Source organism: Hyaena hyaena, unplaced genomic scaffold (assembly GCF_003009895.1).
Source record: "Hyaena hyaena isolate Hyena2069 unplaced genomic scaffold, ASM300989v1 scaffold_5, whole genome shotgun sequence".
Taxonomy (NCBI): Eukaryota; Metazoa; Chordata; class Mammalia; order Carnivora; family Hyaenidae; genus Hyaena; species Hyaena hyaena.
The window spans coordinates 1,671,402-1,695,365 of NW_024080637.1; the positions used below are offsets into that span (position 1 = coordinate 1,671,402).

General features: G+C 45.5%; 1 protein-coding gene across 8 annotated transcripts in view; it reads right to left on the reverse strand.

The window, feature by feature from the left end:
* The window catches only part of FGGY (FGGY carbohydrate kinase domain containing), a 426,891-nt gene that overhangs the window by 71,964 nt on the left and 330,963 nt on the right, over positions 1-23,964 (reverse strand). For 6 of the 8 annotated variants that reach the window (XM_039238799.1, XM_039238806.1, XM_039238825.1 and 3 more), the window contains 3 exons: positions 19,954-20,028; positions 14,322-14,442; positions 7,975-8,069 (listed from right to left, as the gene is read on the reverse strand). In XM_039238799.1, coding sequence (XP_039094730.1) covers positions 7,975-8,069; positions 14,322-14,442; positions 19,954-20,028 — 291 coding nt within the window. The remainder of the gene's footprint in view (positions 1-7,974; positions 8,070-14,321; positions 14,443-19,953; positions 20,029-23,964) is intronic. The other 2 variants (XM_039238811.1, XM_039238818.1) reach the window with 2 other exon arrangements.

Genomic DNA, 23,964 nt, shown 5'->3' on the forward strand with positions numbered 1-23,964 from the left:
TATGATGTGAAGGAAAAAAAAAAGAAATATATCCAACCTATTCATGTCCAGCTTATGCCAAAAAGGAAATTTATTATGAAAAGCAAAGGCATAAATGATCATTGCAATGTGAAGTTAATTACTTGCAAGCATTTGTTTCATTTACAATGAATCAATAAGATACTTAACATATCTTTCAGATGTGTACCAGTACGAAATGTCTGGAACAAAATGAAGTTAAAGAGTTTGGTAAACTTTATTTTAGAAATACAGTTCTGTAACCCTCCTAAGTTTCTAAAGGGCTCTGTAGAGGTTTGGCCACTGTTTGCTTTTTATAAAAAGCCCAATTCTTAAGTTCCTAAATAAAAAAAAGGGGAGGGACATGTTTGGGGAAAATGTTTGTTAGTGTACATCTTTGTGTTAATAACAATAGTATAAAAAGTATGTCTTATAAGGCTCTTAATTAAAGTGCTTTTCCGTATCTTCCTCTGTATAAAGGGAGTGGGTGCGTTACAATTAAGATGAAGTAAGATGCAATAAGATAACATAAGATAAAATAATAAAATAGAATAAAAATAAAATAAAATAAAATAAAATAAAATAAAACAAAACTCTTGAGCATGGCATGCAGTCTTCTCCAGGCAAAGAAATCAGAAACTACCCAAGCCAAAGAGGGCACACACTTCTTATTTTTATTTCTATGTTGGATACTCAACCAAGCAGTGATGACGAATGTGTTGTGCTGATAATTTCTACAAAGCATACTACCCTGTGAAGGCAGCTGCACTGCCATGTTGGAATCCAGGCCTTTCCCGGGGAAAATATATATATTTCCTGGGATAAAGTTTGATGGACTAAAATGAACAGGCACTTTGTATCAAGTAAGGTTTGACTATGGCTCCCTGTTTTGGAGTCTTCATCTGCACAGTGGGGACTGTTAGACACGTACTGGGTGCCACAAAGACTTTGTGAACGATAAGGGATGGAAAGAAAGAGGCCCTGTTTCTAGATAACCCTGTAAAAGGGACAGGAGAGTCAAATGTTATACATCATATATTGAGATAATTGCCTAAAAACTGAATTCCAATGTTTTGACTTTTATATCCATGATTCCATCCTGCAAGGTAGATTGGAACAGATTTACAATGAATCAGAACCTGAATCTGTCGCTTTTTTTTTTTTTTTGAGAGGGAATGATTCTCAAAAAGATAAGAATGTACTGTTAACCAGGTGTGGCAATAAGTATAATGAATGTTAGGGCCTGTATCACATTCTTAATTTAATCCTTCTTTAAACTACTAATTCTCATTCCAGGATTTTCTGCTGACTTTCTGTGAGGCACTGACATATGGGACAGGACACTCAGAAAATTCAATCAGAAATCTGAATCTATTTAATTAGAAACCAACATCGCCTATCTCCAGAAACACATGCTTAAGCAGCAAAGGGCAAAAGGCTACTAAAGAAAGTTGATAATATCAGGACCATATGTGAAATGAATAGGATTATAAAAGGCCTGAGGATGAAAGCTAACTGAGACGAAAATTCCCAGCAAAAGCCTCGTCCTGCAAAAGCAATGGGAGCCCTCACTTTTTACCCACTATTGGTGGGAGTATAAAGCATTAATATGTATCAGAATTTTAAAAGCTGGGAAGCTTTCTGACCAAACAAATCTATCTCCCTAATTTATTTTATGGAAATAATTTAGAGGATCTGCAAAAATTTAGCTACAAAGATGTTAGCTGCAACATTCTTTAGAACAATGGAGACAACAGAAATACTCAAAACGAGAGGATTGGTGAAATAAGCCAAGGTTTATCTTGTGCGGTATAAAATTATGCAACCCATAAAAATAAGAAATAACAATGTTTACTACCTATTTTTGGGTGGGGAAAAAGCTTCAAAACACTGTGCATTGTAGGAACAGATTCTTGTAATTTAAAAAAGTGTACAGTGGCTTAAAAGTATGTACGAAGAAGGGCACCTGAGTGGCTCAATGGGTTAAATGTCGGATTTCGACTCAGGTCATGACCTCACGGATTGTAAATTCAAGCCCCATGTCAGGCTCTGTGCTGACAGCTCAGAACTTGGAGCCTGCTTTGGATTTTGTGTCCCCCTCTCTCTCTGCCCCTCCTGCACTCATGCTCTGCCTCTCTCTCAAAAATAAATAAAAATTAAAAAAAAATTTTTAAGTATGGAAAAAAATACTGAAAGTATAGAAACAAGAATCTTCAATACTGACTATTTTAGGGTAATAAGATCAGTGTTTTGTATTTTTCTTTCAGCTTAACTGAACTTTCTTATTCCACCCCCCGCCAATGAACATGAATAATTAGTTATAGTCCAGGAAAAGAAAAAGAAGCAAATGAATATCGAATGTGCCAAGAAATGGGCTGGTTTCATATTTCTGAATATCCACGATACAGCAGGTCTTTCTGAACCTCCAGGAATGAACGTCACCACAATCGGCTTTGCTTTGTAAAATGTAAAACTGGTATTTACGGTGACAGGAAGCCAAAGGGCTCTAAACATCCCAGAAAGTTGACTCCCACAAAATAAAACAGAATGGAGATGCACTGGATCATGTATGAAATCACAGGCTTTGAAGCACCTAAAAGGTGACGACTGTAACAGTCTCTAAATGAAGTACACTTTGTGGAAATGAATGGAAGGAGAAGCTTCAGCTACGCGGTGAGCGTGTTTGCAGGGACTGACCTCGAGGGCAGGCCACTGCGGTCAATGTGGAGAGCTTCTCTTGTGGGCACACGTTACAGAAAGGGTGAGTAATCACGCCTCTCAACAGCCCACTTACACGTATTGGTCTGCAAGACACGGGAGTCTGTCTGGAACGTGACAAGGAAAGCTAATGGTGGGAACACATGGAGTCAAAGGTTTACAGAGGCAGCGACCCTCACACGGTGGGAGGAAGAAAGGTTCTGATTAATTGGTTGATTCCAAGGGCTTATTTTCTTTATACTGGTATGTGCCTTACGTGGATTGGGGAATTCATTTCCATGTCTTGGCACAGTCTCCTTTTCCTGACTTTTGCTTCCTCCACTTCTTTTTCTCGGGGTGGGGGATGGGGAGGGGAGAAGGTGTCAACTAAATAGCACTGCTGGAATTAAAGCTTGTTTCATATAAATAGGTCAGGAACCCCAAAACAAACAAACCCTGTCTTTTAAGATAAGAAATGACAGAAAGCTAATGACATCTGCAGGAGCCCGAAGGAAGCGGAAAGTGGAAAGGCATTTTGTGTTTCTGCCTCTTTGCCGTTTGACAGAGTTTTCTTTCATGGCATCTTGAAACCGGTGTCTTGTTTTCTGTATCCTTTGTGTTTCTTAGTACCCTTCTAAGTATCCATCTGTGCTTGGATAATGCAAGTACATTGATAATTTATAAACGTAGTTTTTCCAGGGTCTGGGAGGTTACAGAAGGGTGATCGGATGATCCCAACTCCCTAGTGATAAATATGTGCTTTCTAGGATATTTAGAATCAGAGAATCTCTTTGGAGAGCATGGACAGCCAAGGGAGTGAGCTGACTTTTGGGGGATGAGGAGTGGTCAGATGGGAAGGTCACAGAGGTCAAGACTGCGTGGGTTCCATACTCCAGTGAATAAAAGGAGGAAGGAAGACTTCCTCCTGCGATCCCCCCCAGTTACTCAACAGTACAACTTTTACCATGAACGCAACATCTCTGTGGCTGGGGTCCCCCTTACAGATTAGGCTGCAGATATGAAGATGATCGTGCGATGATGCTCGTCACACTTTCTAATGGAGACAGAGTCTTGAACACTACTTACATGGAGAACGCCATTTCTTGAGAGACCCAACCCTTTGAGATATCAGTAGTCATTCTATTCTCTAATGCAGATGGATGGCTAGATCAGTACCCTCTGTGAGATGCTCATTTGAAAGGGAAATAGCAGGATGCTTTCGATGTCAAAGGGAAGGGAGGGCAGGAAAGAAGCAGTGAAGAGAGAGAGGGAAAGAAGAAGAGAGACAATGATGGTAATGGGAATGAATAAAAGAACAAGTGGAGGCTAGGCATTGTTGGCGGCTTCAAAACTTGAAATAGCAGTGGACCTTGTACTTGACTAATGTCTCCCCTACATCCCCCCAGGCAGTTCTATCCCCTGGCCCTCTCCATCTGATAAAGATTTCCCCAGAAGTGAAATAGAGGGAGAGGTTTGCAATATTTGTAAGTAAAACTCACAGCACTAAATCCTTCGGACCTGTTGGTACCACCGTAGGAAGGCACAGGGCTCTACCCCTGGGTGATGACACCCACTCATGGGCCCAGGAATTCAGGAAACTGTCTCCTCAGGCACGTCGGCCTCTTTCCTAGGTGTAGCCCGGGTCCCCTAGACTTGCCCTAGTCTTTCATTCATCTGGAAGAGAGGACTCTGGCTGGGTCTGCCAAAGTCTGCACACTATGGTAGCGTCAAGTGAAATCCTCTCTCCAACTACTGAATGTGTGGTCTATGGAAAGAGAAAGCAACACTGAGCTGCTGTCGGGAATCACTCAGCTTTATTAAAGGAACAAGTAACTTGAAGACCCAGTAGGGTCTTTGAAGTTCAGAGAAAAAATTGTACTGAAGCTCAGGTTGAATAATATGAATCAGAGGGAGAAAACAATTCTGTCTCACATCAACCTGCCAGAATCCTGAGCTCATCCCCAAGCCTGGGGCACAGCCGTTGGTGTCTCTTCTTTGGAGAGGGACGAATAGAGCCACATCTACGTGCATTTACATTTCCAAAGCACTTTTGAACATAATCATTATAACAATGTTGATAATTACACCCGGGGCTCAGGCTCACTTAGCTCCTGAGAGTTTCCAAAGGCTCTTTATCTCAACAGCCCTACAGGAGTGGCAATTCTCTAAACAGTTTTTAAAAGGAAATACACAAATAAAGCAAGTACCTGGAGAGGCAAGGTGCCACTGACTGAAGGTACACAACAAGCAAGCACAGAGGTCAAGACTCCGGGATCTGTCGGGCATGCAATGCCAGATGAGCTTTCAGGGGTCCCTTAGCTGGAAGCTCTCCTTACTAGACTACAGTGTCTTATAGAAATTACCGTCAGGAGGGGCACATGCTTCCATGGACTTAAAAGCAGAGATGAGCTGGTCTTTAAAATGCCGTTGGACTTGCAGCTACACTCGAATCACCAATTCCAATATTCGGTGCACCCTACCTGAGATTCTGTTCCAGAAGATGAACGGAAAGTCTCATGCAGTGACGATGTGTCAGTGTGGCATGAAGGTCTAGACTTTCCACTCAGGGAAAGATGTGAGTGGAATGGTCTTGGACCTAGAAACTCCAGGTTTGACCAAGATGTCACTGAGGCACCATAAGTCATGGTGTGGAGTATCTAAGGAAGCAGCTCCATCTCACACTACTCTTTGTTCAAGCTGTAGACTATCTCCTGAGTTGCGACCAACGAGGCATTTGTTTTCAGAAGGTGCACTACTAAACATTTATGGAGCCACAAACTATTTTTAACACAAAGAAGAAAAAAAAAGTCGAATCAAGTAGAAAAAGAATGATAATCAGGATGGGACCTAGATCCAGAGGGCCTTAGTTTCAATTCCTCTTCTCCCCTTTCTTAACCGTGGCCTTAAGCACATTAAGGCCCCTGTAGGCTCTGGCTTCCTCATACACAACACAAGGATGAAAACATCTACCCTGCAGGCAGGGACACTGTCAACATTAAAGGAGGTTTCTCTCTCCGCTCCTGCTGCCATACAAAATGCCACAGGTTGGGTATTTAAGCAACAGAAATTTATTTTCTCACAGTTCTGGAAGGTGGAAGTCCAGGAATAAGGCGTGAGCCTGGTCAGATTCTGCTGGGGGCCTTCTTCCTGATTTGCTGAGAGCCACCTTTCCTCCCAGGGCAGAGGGACAACACAAGCTCTCTGTGTCTCTTCTTATAAGGGCACTAATCCCATCGTGGGGATGCCACCCTCATGGTTTCATCTAATCGCAACTACCTCCCCAAAGGTCCAGTTTCCAAATACCATCACATGGGGGGATGGGGCCTCGACATATAACACGGAGGGGACACATTCAGTTTATAATATCACGTAAACCAACGCAGGGCCTCAGGCAGCACCTCTACTGCTCTGTTTTCACTACTGTTTGTCCCAGGAACGGCACCTCGTTGTGAGAATACCTCCATAAACAGATGCATTCAAATAATGACTGACATTTCAACAATAAAGAAAGAAAAAGCCCATGCAAATGTTTTGGAGAGAGTACCAGAGAGTACCAGAAAAATCCAGAGATCCTTGAGAAGTCAGGTGCACGGTCTTTGATTAGAAACTTCAGTTAACAGGTACTTAGCATTCACAAGTGGATTCAGTTCCTTGGAAGCAATACTTCACAGACATCAGATCCAGAGGCCTGGCCCCCGTGCAGTGTACCATGTTTCTCCAAATGTGGGACAGACGGTGGGATCAGACTTTTGCAGCTGTGTTTCTAACAGCGTAGCCTTCAGTTCTGTTGCCTTTTTGGATCTCTGTTGCTTAACCTCTGCTGCCCATGTAGGTAACGGGTGTTAAGAAGATCCTGGGAAGAGCATCTCCCATTCTCCTTAGAACACAAAAGTGTCGGGGCGCCTGGATGGCTTAGTCGGTTAAGCGTCCGACTTTTGCTTAGGTCATGATCTCGCAGTTCGTGGGTTCGAGCCCCATGTCGGGCTCTGTGCTGACTGCCAGCTCAGAGCCTGGAGCCTGTTTCAGAGTCTGTATCTCCCTCTCTCTCTGACCCTCCCCTGCTCACGCTGTCTCTCTCTCTCTCCTAGAAATAAATAAAAATATTAAAAAAAAAAAAAAAGAACACAAAAGTGTCGCAGTAAACAGCGCTCTTGTTATGGGGCCCCTGGTGTGAAACCTGGCTTCGCATCCTGACCTGGAGACCTTGGAGAAGTCAGTGAAGCTCCCCAAGCAAATATTTCCTGAACTCTCAGGGCGGCTGGGGAGCCAGACTTCTTGGTTCTGACATTTACTGGCTGTTCTGCCTGAGGCCAAGCCATTTCACATCTTGATGCCTCAGCTCTTTCCACTATAAACTGGGAATAATGGGACTAAGTGTGTCTTCCTGATCTAGAGAAAGGCCTCATAATGTGCTCCTGAGGATTATCACAGACAAATAAATGGAGTAAAGAGAAGAGTGCTCAGGGCACAGAGCTAGGAGGTCGTCAAGGGAGGATATGAGCCCAGGCAGCCAGAGTCCAAAGCCTGTGCTCTCAGCCTCTTCCAATATTGCTTCTCTAGCTTTCATAAACCTGTTGTTAATATTATTATTGAACTGCTCAAAATCTCTCCATAAAACCTATGTGTGAAATGTCTTTTGCAATTTGGTGGCAGGAAAAGCCCTGTCTCCCACAAGAAATGAGTGTTTCCTCTTTTTGAAAATAAGAATTATGCAACTTATCATGTGTTCGTTTTTGTCTTGGCTGCCAGGAAGCTCAGAGTCCAATTGTGTGCTCAATCACAGCGCCCGAGTTATTTCCTTCTTCCTATGTCTCTGTTCCTTATTTTCCCTTTTAATTCTGTTTTTTTTTTGGCTAACATTTTCATTTGTGTCTCTTATTGGTAGAGTCCTCAAAATTATTTGGAAAGTGGTACATGGAGATGAAATAAACATAAATCTGAAACTTCCATGGAAAACTTAAGTTTTAAAACTTACCTGTTTCATTTGCTACAAAAAAAAAGTCGAGGGGAAATGAAAAGAAATAATTTAAGAGCTATTTTTTAAAGGAGAAAAAGGAAAACTAACAGGAAAACAGAATGACCAACACTGACGGAGGCCAAGTCAAATGAAAACTGCAATAAATATGTCTGAGGCTAGAAGTGTTTGTGCTTTTCCTGGCTGGAACCTATCATTTCTTAATTATATCTTATGTGTGTTTCGCAAGTCGTGAGCGGCTGTCAAGAGGAGGAACAGCCTCAGACAGGGGAGGAGCCACGGCCCACTCCTGGGTCCTCACATACCTGTACAGAAGCGAAATCCCCCGAGGCACAGGCACCCAGAATAGCAGCGCCCACAAGAACAGACTCCACCTCTTGCGACAGGACCACAGGCATGCCTGCACAGGACAAGGCCACACCTCAGTTAGGGAGCAGGGCCAGGGGAGTGAGGGGAGCCGGCAAGCAGCTCCAGCAACAGAAACACCTGCCATGAAGGACGTGAAGGCAGCAGCGGGCACCCTCTCCCCGTTCCCCACAGTCCTCTGTTCTTTGGGATGACCTGATTCTAAAGGACTTCAGAGCCTGTGCCCGCTGGGACAGCAGCCAGGAGCCCCAAGGGACCCAGCACTCATGAGACCTTTAGGCCCGGACTTCCCAGGCTTCTGCTGCTACTACCTGCCATTGGTTCAAGTTCCCTTCAACAAACATTTCTTGAGTGCTTTGCTGGGCCTGTAAGAATGGAGATGAACCTCTGTCCTGCTATTTAGGTCTCTAAGGGGAGGTGGATGGGAAAGATGAAGGCGGCAGAGGGGCTGGCTCTCTAACTGCGGTGCACTAGGAAAAGGGAAGTAGCAAGAGGGTGCGATTAATCCCTCTGATGGCTTCCTATTTCTCCGCAGACAAGCCAAAGCCCTTCCAATGGCTGGCGAGGCCCTCCAGAGCTGGCGCGCACCCCGACGGTCTCCTCCCCTGCTGGCCACCCTGCCCCGGCCTCCTTGTTTCCTTGAATCAGCTTCAGGGCCCTCGCGCATGCTGTTCCTTCTGTCTAGGTCCCTTCCTCCCAAAGGCCCACCCCGCTGTGCCTTTCCTGACCATTCAGTTTAAAGGGACATCTTACCCACGACATTACTCATTCCCCTCTCTGTTTCCTCAGCACCTCTCACCCCTGCATGATTACCGTCTGTCTCCCCTGCTGAAGCCTAACCTCCACGAGGGCAGGCACATGGTCGCGTCCACTGCTGACTCCTGGATTTGAGAGTGCTCAACTACCAAGCACAGGGTAAGGGCTTAAATGATAAAAGAGCCAATTTCCCGGATAGGGTAAGGGGTGTTCATGAGAGTGGAGATGAGCATCACGGAGGCATTTGGAGGATGAGTAGGGGTCCACCAGGCAGCAAGATAGCATTCCGCAGGCCAGCTGCTGGAGCTTGAGGTCTCACGGCGGGTTTGATATTACTGGAAACAATTTAGAATTCTGAAGGGTTTATATGTGTATACCTGTAAACTATTAATAAAATATATACACAGTATAAGTAAAAATGCATTGGCTAATCAGGAGATGGCAGCAGACTCCACAGAGGTAAGCTCGGTAGCCAGACCTGAAAACCTTCCTCTACTCAAGACCTCAGACTGACTTTTTCCAAGACTGGATGTGTCTTCCTACCCTTTCTGGGAAGATCTGCTTGACACATCCGCCCCCAGCCTCCCACTGCCTCCTAACTCTTCTTCCTACTCCCAGGCACAGTTAGCTGTCCAGCCACCTGGGACAGAGGGTCAGGGAACAGAATCCCGACCCACCCCCCCCCGCCACAGCTGGGGGCTCAGGAATACCAGCCCCCAGATTGCAGGGCCAGCCCCAGAGGCTGCTGACAAGCATCGGGGGTGGGGTCGCTGAAAAAGCTCAGAGTCCGTTCCACTAGCCCTGGGTCCTTCTGCAAGTGACTTAAACGTTTAGCCTCAGTTTACTGGTATGTGAAAGGGGGGCATAGGGAGACATGCTGCACAGCTTTGCAGTGAGGATTAATGACAGAAGGAAGACACATGTGGGGCTCAACATGGGTCTAGTGTCTCAAGCCCCTGAGAACAGTGGCTGCTGCTGTTAGAATGAAGATGGAAGGTGAGCAAGGGCCCTCTACACCACACACCTGCAACAGCGGGGAAGGGATGGGCAGGTGCCCATAACCATTGACGGGGGAATGACAGACACCAGGCCACAGGGAAGGGCTGAGTGGGCCAAGTCCAGAATCTGGAACCACCCTCGGGGACCCAGCACTTTCTAGAAGACAGCAAGCACCTCCAAATGCCAAGATCTTCCAGCCCCTCCTTACGCTGTCAAAAGCCTCACTAGTTCTGAGCAGGGAGGAGCTCCCTGAAGTCCCCTCCCCTTGGGAACCAGAAACCTGAGTGAACCTAGTGGACCCCCCACTAGCTCTCCAGTTGCCCCCTAAAGGCTTCTTGGGCCAGACTGTGAGCACTTGAATTCTGGCTTTCTCACTGATTGAGCTGTGTGCTCCTGGGCAAACTACTGGACCTCTTTGTGTCTGTTACCCCATCTGCAAAACGGGGCTAAAATTCTACCTCCCTCTAGGGCTGCTTCGAGGACTAAAAGTACTGTTGTCAGTAAAGCACTTAAAAGAGAACTCGGCTCAGAGAAAACAGTAAATTAGCATTAGCCGTTAGGATTCTTAATATTTACCTTCTCTCTAAAGACTTCCTCCTCAGCCCTGTCACCTGGGTGATACCTACTCACTGTTTCTACCCCCCTTCAGGTCAGTCCCACCTCTTCCCTTTCCGCCTCCCATGCAGTGGGTCCTGGGACACCGGCATGTGCAGACCACATCCATGGCTCCCTTGTCCTCATGGCCGCAACCCTGACTAAGCTCTAGTCGGGCAGCCTCTTCAGCGCCCCTCCGTCTCTGGCTGGTCACGTCCATGCCTGCCCCCTGCAAGCCTAGGGCTGGTAAGACTATGGGCAGCCTCAGGGGACCGCCTGGTCATAGGGCTTTCCCGAGACCCTGGCCACACCTCTGCAACAGACCTTTCGCTGGACTTTTCTCCAAACTTGTGTGTGTCATCTATTCCCTGCCTGGACCTGACTCATATGCAGCCTCTGGGTCCGCACTGTCCTCTCTGGACACTGGTCAGAGCACCGAGGGCATGTCTTCAGTTTGTAATAACCCTTCTGGCAGGATTTTGTTGTTCTTGTTTGTGTTCCCCCGCCAAGCTCAGTGCTTGGTACGCTAGTGTGCTCAGAGAAGGCTTCTGCATGAATTAAATGGAAGGACAAATTATTAAAATAATGAGTAAGAGAAAAAGAGGGAAACCCCTGCAGAAACATCCAGGGATAAAAAAAAAAAAATTCAGAGAAGGAACATTCAGTCCCAAGTCAATGGAGGAAACCTACAATTACTTAGGACACACCAAGTATTTCTTGAAACCACAGTTAAACTAACTGCCAGGCGTACAGGGAGATCCTTCCTCCTCACGTACAGGACACTGTCCCAAGTTGGCAAAGCCCCATTCTTGCTGCTCGCATGGAGAAGCCTGCTCGTCAAATGCAAAGATTTGCTTACAAATGATTAAACTGTGTTTTTCTTTTTTCTAACACACCTCCTTCCTCTTGGCATGGGGCTGCTTTAAGGGAAGAAGTGAAATGGGGCGCCTGGGTGGCTTAGTCCGTTAAGCGTCCGACTTTTGCTTAGGTCATGATCTCGCGGTTCGTGGGTTCGAGCCCCGCGTCGCGCTCTGTGCCGACTGCCGGCTCAGAGCCTGGAGACTGTTTCAGAGTCTGTGTCTCCCTCTCTCTCTGACCCTCCCCTGCTCATGCTGTCTCTCTCTCTCTCTCTCCTAGAAATAAATAAAAATATAAAAAAAAAAAAAGGGAAGAAGTGAACTAACATTTATCGAACCCTGACTTCCAGGCACGAAGCTCGGTGCCTGCAAACTCACAAGCATGTGCTCCTCAGCACAATCTCGGAGACGGAAATAAGGTTATTTCTTTCGGGAGAGGAAAATGAGGCTCAGAGAGCTAAAGCAGCTTGCTCAACGTCACAGAGGGGTCGCCTGCTCTCTCCATGACTCCACGCTATCTCCAAAGAAGCTTCTAACTCCCACTGGGTTTGTGACAGGTATTCCTGCCTGAGACCCATGTGCCAGGTCCGTGGTCCTCCTAAGCCTCTGTTGGCAGGAAAACCAGAGCAATTACAACATTTCCAGTCTTCTAAGACTCTACCTATAGGCCCACTGCTGTGTACCTGCTTTTTCCAGGAATGAATGCAAATGGGTTTATGTCTGTGAGTGCTGGGTGAGGGAGAGGAAGAAGGCAGGCAGCCCTGCCTGGAATTCGAACTATTTTATCTGATGCATTAATGAGTTGAGCAGAACCCAAAGCATTTAAAGGCAGATGCACTTTGCCATCACTTGTCAGTCACAGCTTCCCAACGCAGAAGAATTCCAGCCAAAGAAAAGGTCCCTTTGTCTGGAACTGTAACCGGTCCACAGCCAGAGACAAAGGGTCCAGTTTCAATCAGAATCCAAATAACGATCAACAGCCTTTTCATTCAACAGCCTGAAGAACCGTTTCCAAAGCAGAACTTTCTGTGAAGCTGCTATACATCCCCCCTCCCCCTCTGCCCCCACCTCCCTGCCCCCCCCCCCCCCCCCCCCCCCCCCCCCCCCCCCCCCCCCCCCAGCTCCTGAGTCAGCTCAGAGACATAAGGCCTGGAGGAGGACCACTTTCATTAAGGCTGGAGCTGCAGTGCCTGGTCAGGACCCAGAGTCACTCAAACTGCCTTGCTCTCCACTCGGGGCATTCTTACAGGTGACACGTCAGCCAAGGCAGATCTTATCTCCCCTCCTGCACAGAGGCAGGAAGGCTCCTTGGCTACTGGGAGGCTGGAAACTGGAAAGTCACTCACAGATCACGTCTTAAGTCTGAATCTTATCTGACCAGCTAGCTGACTGTTAGATAAAATGTGGTTATCAGTTTTCTCCTGGAGGAAATGACAAGGTAATTTGGGCTCCGTTTTTAGGTCCTTCCTCTCTCGGCCTCAGCATGGCCCACATCCCTAGGTTACGGAGACTTCGGTCAAGGAAGAAGAATCATCACATCAATACAAACTACTCAGAAAAGCTAAGAAACCTGGGTGAGCCGCACCGGGTAGGGGACACTGGGCCGAGACACACCCGGGTCACAGTCTTGGTTGTCCCTCCCCTCTTACTAATGTTTGACTTTGGTCAGTCAATTGAATTGACCTCCCTGAGCTTCAGTTTCTTTGTCTGTAAAATGGGGCACCGATTTCTACCTCTGGGCGGTTTATGAAATTAAACATATACGGTAATTCTAGCAACACACAGTGGGAGCTGGGTTAATGGTAGTAATTTTTATACTTAACATCCTGATATACTTACCCTTAGACTATGTACTTTTTTAGAGAGTCCTCTGGCTTGTGCCTCAGTCCATTTATCTCTAAGATGGGGATGAGTAATTTATTTAGTTTGATCTCACAAAGTGCAGGGGTTAACTATGCTCTGACGTTTGGTAAAGCTCTCATCTGCAGGGATCTGTATCACCTGGAGGGGACAAGGGTGCTATGAGGCAATGTCAAGAGCAGAGACCTTGACTCATCCAGCTGTCAGGGGTAAGGAATCCAGGGGATGGGGGACAGCAAGAGATCAGGATGAAGGGAGGCTATTGAAGGATGGTCTCATATCAGCTGGAGCTGGGGCTGTACGCAGGGTCCAATCCCCTCTACCCCCTTCCCTTGCCCTGCTCTGGCGCCTGGCCATCCTGGGTGGGGGGTGCCGATCTCCAGGACACACGAGGGGAGAAGGGAACAAGAGGCATGAGAGCACGGGTTCCACAGGGAGAGCAGTCCAGGGAGGGCTCTGTAACACCAGCAAGCCTCCTACCAACGGGGTCCCTTTCTTAAGGCCCAGGGATCTGCATCAAGGGGTCCTGCACTGCTGTGCTCATATCACAAAGGGACCAGCCCGTGACTCTGGATTTTCTCAATTTGTGTCATAAGCTATGAAAGAATCGCAGCATCTCGGGGTCTGCATCTGCAGCCAGACCCCCGTTCCCAGAGCCGCTGGGCTCTGCATTCTTTCCTCGGGACAGCCTCCCCGCCACTTCCTGCTGAGCGCATGTCCTGCCCTGTCCCGGGTCCAAAGCAGGGTGAGGTGTCCTACTGTGTTTCTGTAACACTCTCTCCTTTTTTCCTCGCTCTCCACCCTTGCCACACAACCTGCGCACATCGGTTTGTCCATTTCAATAGACTCTGAGCTCTCTGGGGGCAGGAACCCTGCCTCACTCATCTCTGTAGCTTCAATATTCCCCACAAGTGTGCATCAGAAGAGGGGCTCGGACTGTTTTCGTAAATGCTTAAATTGCGTCCTAGCCCTTGCTGACCTCTCTCGTCTCATTTTTGGGATCATTCAAAAGGTGCATTCCCAGAGGCGCATTTCTCCATCCTGGCTACAAACACTTCCCAGTGATCTTAAGGGGGTTAAAAAAATACATGTTAACCTAAGTATGCAAAATCATTTGGCACATCGCCGGTACCCAGCCAATTCCAACCTCGCCCAGTTCTCAGCCAGGCACATTTGCTGCCGAGCCCAAAGTGACCTTCTCTGTTCCTCCTCAGACTTACCTGTAATGTCTGCGTGCATCTGTACAAAAAGGGGATTCTTGCTCAGGCCTCCACACAGGAAAAGGGTGCTGATAGAGTGCCCTGCGGCCTCCAGGGCCTCTATGATGAGGCGGGTCCCAAACTGAAAGGGAAAAAGCAGAAGAGAGCATCAGTGGAGCAGCAGCGTGAGTAGAAGCTCTGGAACATTTACTAAGTGTTTACCCAGTGCCAGACACCACACGGAGAGCTTCACATGCACCGTGTCGGAGTGCAGAGACTCCGGGAGATCATGTCGCTTCTCATCACACAGCTAATGAAGTCAGAGTGGGAATTCCAATGGGGGCCTGTCTGACTCCAAAACCCGCGTAATTACTATACCATTTGCTTCCATCAGTAGTAACACAACGCTGACAAAAACAACGAGCAGGGCTACCACAGTTAATATTCACATGGTTCACCGGGACAAACATGTGATGAGTGTCTGCTAGGGCCCGATGCTCGGGCAGGAATGAGGAATGGAGTGACTAGCTGGGAGTCTCTGGGTCTATGTTGCTTCCCTGGATAGGAACAGAAGAGGTTTGTTCTTTGAAAAAGAACACCAATAAAATCAGCAGCAGAAATGTGACAAGAGAGCTCTAACCGCATAAAGGTGAGAATAAGACTTCAGGCTGGCGAAGGGCTAACCTGACTTTTATTCTACTAGAAGCCAGGTAGTGGTTTTCCAATGACAGTTCTGGAGTTCATGGCCTGGGACGATGTGGGAAATCGCACACTCTGGTTTGGTCATGGCTTCGCCCTCGTGTGCTGGTATCTTCCCCAAATATGTTAGGCTCCTCCTTGTTGTGCTAAGTTTACTAAACTCCGTAAAAAATCACTGATGCTTGAGAAAAGGACACTGCTGTGGGGTCATTAGGGTGAATGTCAATGTACAATTCTTTAGTTTTAACCAGGATATGTGAACAGCCAAAAATGAGTTTATCTGGAGGTTCTAAAACTGGAAGTTCACGAGTCATTTATTTGGGGACAGGATTAGAGACAAAAAGATGGAGTGTGACATGACTTTAGGAGGCAGCCACATGGCAATGGTTGAGAAAGTGGCTCTGGAGGGAAATGAGAGAGAAATGTTTTTGGATGGCAAGAGAGAGCCCTTGAGATGTTTAGAGAGTGATTAACTCTGAGGGATGACACCATCCCAGGTGTGGACAAGGGGGTGAGTTGATGAAACATTGCAAGGAGAAGGTCAGGGAACGTAAGAAGGTCAAGGATCTAGGAGGCCACAGACGGGGCAGCCAGTAAGAAGGTGGGCTTAGGGATGGAGAGAAGACTGTGAGCCAGTATCACAGACTGTGTGACAGTGTTGCTGAGAAGCTGGTACCCAAGTGTGCAGAGAAGTAGAAGCAGCTAGGTGAGCATGAGGGCAAGGCCTATCAGAGTAACCAAAGTAAAGGAAGAGGGTTTGAGAAGTGGCCAGGATGTCCCCCTGACCCCCAGGGGATGGGATGCAGGGCAGGTGAAGCCTCTTTTGACCAGGTAGTCTGGAGTGCTGTCTTCCCCATGTCTGGGGTGTCTCTGAGAGAGAGGGTAGCTAGAAGGCATCCTGGGGACCATGGGGTGCGAAATCCTGAAGGCCGTGTAGTAAATTATGAGAGATGGGGGCAGTTCAGGAGCAAAACCTCAGCAGTTCCAGCCCAGAGTCCCTCAGCTATTTGTGAATCTGGTAAGAATATGGATTAGGTGAAACTTGGGCCTCCAAAAATAATCCACAGATGTCGTGCGTTAAAAAAAAATTAAAACATGTTGTACCGTATAAGGCCAGATCAGCATGTGGCTGATTACCCCCAGATGTTCTTTCTTAAGCTTTTGGGGGGTCATGAACCCTCTTGAGGATATGATAAAACCTACTGACCTTTCCAGAAAAAAAGGCACTTATAAAAAAATAGTATTATGAATGACTTTCAAAGGTCGATAGATGCCTTTACATCCACTGCAGATCACTTGGTGTCTGTGGATTTCAGAACACCTTAGTCTAATCGAGGGGCACGAGCCCGTAGTAGTTAAGAACATGGCTTTTGAATTCAAGAAACCTAGGGATGGCATTAAGACATTTCACCTACTTCTTGAATCTAACTGTATGGAAGCTAAGACTCAATTCTCATTTTTTAAAAAGGAATCGTAATATCACATTCATTTATCTGAAAACTCTACGAACTGTCAGAAATGTTACCACGTAAGTAACATTTTCTTTAATAGGGTCTGAGATTGGATGAAATACAGTAATAGTTACTGCAGGGTTGCTGCTGTAGACGGTGTATGCACCACTCATACAAGGGTGTCGAGTACATGGAAGGTGTTTGGACACAAGCACTATCCTGGTTATTAGCTATACTCGAGGCACTCTGCCATGCACTCTGATGTCGTCTCTAATCTTATAACAAACTCAAAAACTGCACTTTGTTAATCCCAAGGAGGAGTTCTATGATTTGCCTGAGACAATAGGGTCTGTGTTGGGGCAGGACAGCCCCCTCTCCCCCCCACCAACAACATGCATGAAAATACCATGCAAAATTGGTATGTCTGATACTTGTGAAACCAGAGACGTGTGGCTCACGTGATTAGCAGGCCAGAGCGGAGGGTAACACAAAGTACATTCCCTTGGGAAAAGGCAAGAAAGTATCTGCACAAGAGCACTCCCTCGGGAGGGGCTGTGACAGCCTGCCTCTCCCCCATGTGGCATTGTTGGCCGGAATTTCCCACTCACTTCGGGTGTCCCAGGCTCCACTCTGTGAAATGTCCCACCCTCCTTAAATGCCCCGCCACGGGGCTTTGTGCTAAAATGATTTTGTGCTCACCTTTCTGGAAAAAATGTTTTCACAGAGAAATTTAAATTAAAATCAGGCCAGTCCACTGGGAATGTACAGAACCAAATGCAAATCGAGAGACTTCAAATGCAAATAGTACTTTTTAAGGGTCTATTCTGAAAAGAAAACTATAGATGAACAGGCTATGGATACACTGGTTGTTTGACAAGTCTTTCAATTCAGTGTGATCAAGAGAGAATTTTACTTCATGGAGAGTTTTGCACAGTCCCAAGTTAACTTCATTACAATATCTCTTTCATTCTAGTCCTACAAAATACCAACCACATCTATTCACAACATATAGATGCCAGGGCAATATTCAGAGCTAATGAAACAAAAAAACCATTTTTTTCCCCCGAGTTGAACATCATGGGAAAATATCTGTTATCAGAATACTTCATTAAAATGCACATTTTTGCCTGAAAGATCAGCATACCGCCTTACCTTTGCAAACAGACTGACCTACTCACAATTCAGCTGACCCTACAACAAAGCCTTATTAAAAAAATGGGTCTTAAATTTCCTTCTCTTCATGGTATTATAAAGGTCATTAAGACGATGGACAGAATAAATATGATAGCTTTTAGTACATGTACAACCCACTGAATACAAGATTGATTTTCTGAGTGTGTGGTATTTGGGAAAATGTAGTTGGCTCCACCCAGCCCGCATTACATTTAACTTCATTTACATATTCTTGGACTTCTGCAGTGTTCTTAGCAGGGGTGGGGCTGGGGGTCTGTGAGGCAATCCTGGCCAAAATAACAATGTTTGCTAAGATGTGTAAAATAAAAACCAGTCTTAGAAATGCCTGAAAGCTTATTTCATCCATGTAGCATTTACAAGCATATCTAAAAGAAAATGCAGGTTGGTAGAGTGGAAAGAGCAGAAGATCGGGGAGAGAGGCAGATACATCTCAGGCTCCAGGTGTGACTCTACGGAGCACTAACTCTCCAATCTTGCAAGATGCTTTTCCCTCTGTCTGTAAAATGAGCACAATCTTAACCTACTTACAGGGTAGCTGTCCTAGGACACAGGTGGGTGGGTATTCTGGTGCCCGGCATAGCTAGTGGGTGTCGATAAAAGGCAACACTCATTATCATCACGTGATGGTGACCCTGGTGTGCCTCTCAGCAAGTACTCAGAGGATGAGTATCGCACAGCTCTGATTTTCCATTTCAGTGTGGTCATTTTATTCCACTCGAAGACTTTTCATACGATGGCACTGACGAATCAGAAAATCAAACTTCCTCCATACTCCATATATCTACTTTTATTTTAGAAAGCTGTGGCTACCAATCCCGGCTCTGCTACTTGCTAAGCTACATGAAATTGAGCAAGTTAATTAATCTTGCTCAAGTGGAGGTTTCAAATCTGCGGAATGGGGATTCGAACACCTAGTTCATTAAGTCACATGATGTTTGTAAATATTTAGCACAGTGTCTGGCACATAGTACCCCAAAACTATATTATTCATCATGACTGTCATTATTACCATCATACAGGATCACTAAATAACGGTCTTGATTACCGAGGCCCCTTATTCTCCTCCATATTCATTTTACTATTCACTCCCTCCATTTTGACAGATGTCAGAATTATCTGTTTTTGACCAAGTTCCCATAACTAAGCCCAGCTGATCGAGCCACTGAACTGGCCAAGCTAGTAAATCAGTGACAGCTGCTTCAGGAAGACAGTCAAACTGGCACATACATAAACTAAAAGGACTGTTTCATCCAACCCCGTTGCCCTATTTCATGTAGCACTGTGTGTTCTTAGTGGTTAGGAATCTCTGATCTCTTATCATATCTACGTGGATAAATGTGGGCATAAGAAAACCACTTTCATTAGTGATATGGACACATGGAAAAAAATGTAAGCAGTTCTACTACTTGAAAGAATAAGGTGATCAAAGTGGTATGTGGAGAAACAATAACTGAACGGCATTTAAATGTGTCCACATAGGATTAACCAACAAGCTTTCTGTGTGTCTCTGAAAAACAAATTTTGAAATCAGAATTTAGTGAACTGATTTTTCCTTTCTGTTGGTCTGGGTTCTCTTACCAGAATGGCTAAGCCTCACTTAATTAACTATAATTTGGGGGTTCCTCCCAGCTCGGAAAGCCATGACCTGCTCCTCCAAAATGCACTTCCTAACATGTTCATGTAGTCCATTTCCAGATCACCTCTGGGAGAATAAGATTCCTTGGACAATGATGTTTGAGCTGTTAGGAGTTTGTTTTCACAAAAAGGAGATTCATCTTTAGCAGAGTTCCTAATACTTTAAAGTCTCCCTCCTTCTCCTAACCTCCTCCCTCCTAACCATCTGAACCTCTTGTGGAAGCAGCGAATTATCTAAAAACAAATACTTCCATGTTTGAAGGATGCTTCCTATTTAGAGGAACCCTATAATGAATCCTTTTGTGAAGGGAACAATGTCATGTGTTTTAGAAGTCTGCACATTCTTAACATCAGCTTTTCTTAACGCAAGCACACATGGCGTCTGCTTCTACTTAATTGATCTCGGAAGACGAATTACGTACATGACCACTATGATGTTCAAAGGCTTGAGCTCCTTTCAGCTTTCAGCTATGTGAGGTGGTTAGTGAAGCAGGTGAAGAACATCAAGATTTCCTTCATAAAAGACATGCATCTCCTTTGGGCAAGCTCCCTTTTAATTAACAATCTCTGTCGCAAAAGCACATGATATATCTTGGAGGAACATGTGGTCTAAAGTTTATTGATAGCCCTCAGTCGCTTTAAAAAAAAAAAATAAAGGCATTGAAGGGTCTTACAGCAATGGCTTGAACTGTGGCCAGGTAGAGAATGGCCAGATCATCGAGGTCCTGAGACAGTTTCAACCCGGTGACCTGGAGGGATGAAGAAAAGAAAAGAAAGAGATGTCCAAAAGGGGCTGCTATGGGTAGAGATGGTTCCCATGAAACACGTTCAGATGTGTTTTCTTGCCCCAACAAGTTCATATGCAAATCCCCTTTTTGTGAGCTGAACGTGAAATGACTACCAAACTGTTTAATCTCCAGACCTGGGAAAAACTATCATTTCTTCTCTAAAAGAAACTGCCCTGCCTTGTATTAAACAAAAACCAAACAAACACTATATGGAGATTGTGTTTGATATTCCCTAGCACGGAATTAAACCTTTCTTCCTCTTTAAAACAAAATGTTCTTTTATTATAAACGCCCATTTTCTCTGGCTTGGGGAAATCAACATGGAGCAGTGGCATTCCAGTAAAAGATGATCTTATTCTGAGCTCTGCTGTTGTCAGAATTCAGTGTAACAGCATACAGGGGGTATGCAGAGTAAAATAATATGTCTCCTATAAATGTTATACCTACTAGGGGATAATTTACAATCTGTGGTTTGCAAGGGAATCCCATTAAAGTCGATCGGAACCACATGCTTATACGAAGTATGTCAATTTCTGAGAGATTCCAGAACTGAACAGAATACTAAATGTGGATGCCTTCAAGACCTGTTCACAGTCCCTCCTTCCCATTTCCCATTCGTTAACATCTTCTCTTGGGGGTATTTCTAGAGGGTGAAGAGCTGTGGGGTGTTTCAAGCCTACTCTGAAATTTGTGAACATCGATACCAGAGTTCGCTTCGCATTTTCACATTACAAAATTAATCAACGTAACATACGTTTATTCAGAGCCTACAGTGTGTATGATCTTGAGGGCAATGAAGTGGCGACACACAGCCTGCATTAAAAGAGGAGAGCTGAGTGGTCTTCCCAGGTCCTTTTCCCTTGTCTCTCCAGTCCCATTTAATTACCCTCTCCAGACTATCCTCTGAGCCACGACTAATGGGGCGTGTTGGCCTGTTGCAGGGCACAGACTCCATCCCATCGCCGAAACCGGAGACCTGAGGGCACTCTTTCCCAACTTTCCCCATCTTCCCGTATTTATGCGGTCTCTACGTCTTATCCATTTGATCTCCCGAATCGTTTCTGAATCCATCCTTCTCTCTGTCCTGTTGTTCACTTCTTCAGGCCAGGCCACCATCATGTCCTTCACATGAGCTGAAAGAGCTCCTTTTCTAATGGTGCTCCTCTCCATAAAGGAGCCAACTAATTGTTCTCACATACAAATCTGATCCAGTTACTCCCTGTTACAAATTGTCCACTGACGTCATTTTGAGGCAGAAGTGCGTACGCTGTTTTATGTGTGTCTTCTTGGGGTCGCCCCTACTTACTTCTCCAAAAGCTGTCCATGTCCTTCCTTACTTAGTATCTTCTACTCCAGCTATTCTGACTACTCATCGAAGTCTGTTGATGCAGGGATTATTGAATTCAAGTAGAGCTACCTGCTAATGATTTCTCTTGCCAAATAACTGGGTGACCAGATGAGAACTATGGCTTTGATTTTAAAACCCAGGATCTTGAAGATTTGATTGAGAGACTAGAGGGGAATTCTGGGTATGCATCTTCCCAAGCCAATAACTCGAGTGTGAAGGAACACCCCTTGTAAAGTTCCCCAGAGACCTAAACACGTAGTAAAAACACTGGCAGTAAAGAAGAACATGAACACTGTTGACATTATAGAAGTTCACTTCATAATGTGTGTAAGAAAATAACGTGCCCCAGGGAACACAGGGAATGGAAACCAGAACCTTGCTGTTCTGACAGACTACCTGTGATACTCATGCAGCATCTCCAATGCCTCTCACTAGGTCTGGCACACAGTAGGTACTAAGTTACTATCAGTTGAATATGTGAATTAGTGACAATGCTTTTTCCCTTTGTATACCCCTGTCTTAACTAACACCCTGGCCTTTTGTGTCTAATTACAGGAGGATAATAATTTACCACCTTAGCTCTTCATATATTCACAGAAGGGAGGGTCATTTACTCCATGCCCCGAGAAAGAAGAGTGAAAGATCACTTCTAGTTGCTCATTCCAGGCTTCCACCCCACCCCACTCCACCGCACAGACTCAACAAGTGGCTTCCCTCATCAGTGACTTATATGAGATTGGGTAAAAGAGCATCCCCATTACTCATACGGAAGCTTTGTGTGAGTTAGAAGAAGGTGCCCCCTCCAGGCAGGCTAAATGCAAATGGAATCCCATTTGGAAGAATAAATTACAAAATGGAGCAGAGTGGGTAGGATTTCAGCTCTGTCATATGTTCCTCCAGCCAAATATGTCATGTCATCAACCAGCACCATGTCACGTGATGGTCCTCGATAAAGATCACTCTCCATGAATGGTCTCTCTTTTCTCTACTGCCCTGGCCTCAACAGCATCTCTGCAGCTTGTGTACTGGAAAAGTCAACTGGGCCAAGGCCTAGAGAGCCCCTCCAGAGCCAGTCCAGGAGGCGGGCTGCTTCTGGCTCCGCTCTCTGGTCATCAGTGTGATGCGAATGAAGCCATGATCCTTTGTGTGACTGAGTTAAGTGTATGCTTGGCAGACTCACAGTTCCCTGTAGGTGGGTCCTGAAGACCAGATCTAGATAAATTGTGATGGGTGGGGAAGAAATCTGACTTTGTACATGAGACACATTCTCCTATTAATTAACTGGGAACCCAGGTGCCATGGATCACATTGATAATGTAACTGGTTCTGATATCCTTCTTGATTAGTAAAAACCCATTAGACAGACTGGATTCAGTATCACCAGATTTCATTTTCTTTTTTTACTACTTTTTAAACTTTTTATTTATATTCCACACCCAGCATGGAGCCCAGTGTGGGGCTTTAACTCACGACCCTGAGATCAAGACCTGAGCTGAGATCAAGAGCGGGACGCTTAACCAACTGAGCCACCCAGGTGCCCCCAGATTTTATTTTCTTATCCCTCAGTAAACATTCATGTGAACTCCCCCAAAGTAATGGTATTCAAGAAAAAAAAGGATCATGGCCTCTTCTCTAAATTTCTAGTGCCTCCAGAGCTCAGAAATCATAGAGGAGGAAAGAGAAGATAGTTTCTTTTCTCCAGAAACTAAGAATGAGATCGTGTAAAGGAGCACTAAATTTAACTCCTAAGCTTGCTAGTAGCTTGGGCAAAATAGACATAGCATGGGTGACAATGGGTGACAAAAACATACCTATACTTCAAGGAAGAAAACATTATTCTAAGGAAGAAGGCACTCAGCAATGAGAGGGAATAAGCATGCACAGCTCTCCCACACCATCTCCAACATTTCCTTACCACTAACACCAGGGCCAGGGAGTTGAAATGTGACTCAGTGGAAAACATTTCTCTCTAAAGTGTGAAGTTACTATGGTCTGGGGCCCTGCTTGCTTGACATCTCATCTGATAACCAGATGGAGACTCTAGAAGGGCCAATCATCATGAATTCCATTTGAGTTTTCTCCCAAATACTAGTGACTTGCCTTGGCAAAAGTCAAATGGCTGTTGACCAAGATAGAACTTTCTAAGGAATGTCTTCCATGTGGACCACTTAGGAGGCTACAGAGGCCCACTGGGAGCCATCTTGGTAGGGAAGTGGCCACAGTACCCCAGGAATGCCAGGGATGTCCTGGGGGAAACACAGCTTTGTAACCAGTGAGAAAGCTGAGATGCGACAGATGAGCAGATATCCCTAACTGAAGGCTGAATTATTCCATCAATAAGAGGAAGTGTGAAGAAAGCCTAAGTGGAAGGAGTGTGATTACAGAAGATGTGCATATGCCTGTTTTGAATGTTTGGGCAAGACAGTGCAATGTGTGGGGAAGCCCCATGCAAGAGTTGCACCGGTAAGCACATTTTATTTATTTTGCTATTGTGTAACATGGAGAACTGTAAGAGAAAACATTTATAATTATTACTTAGAGATGTGTGA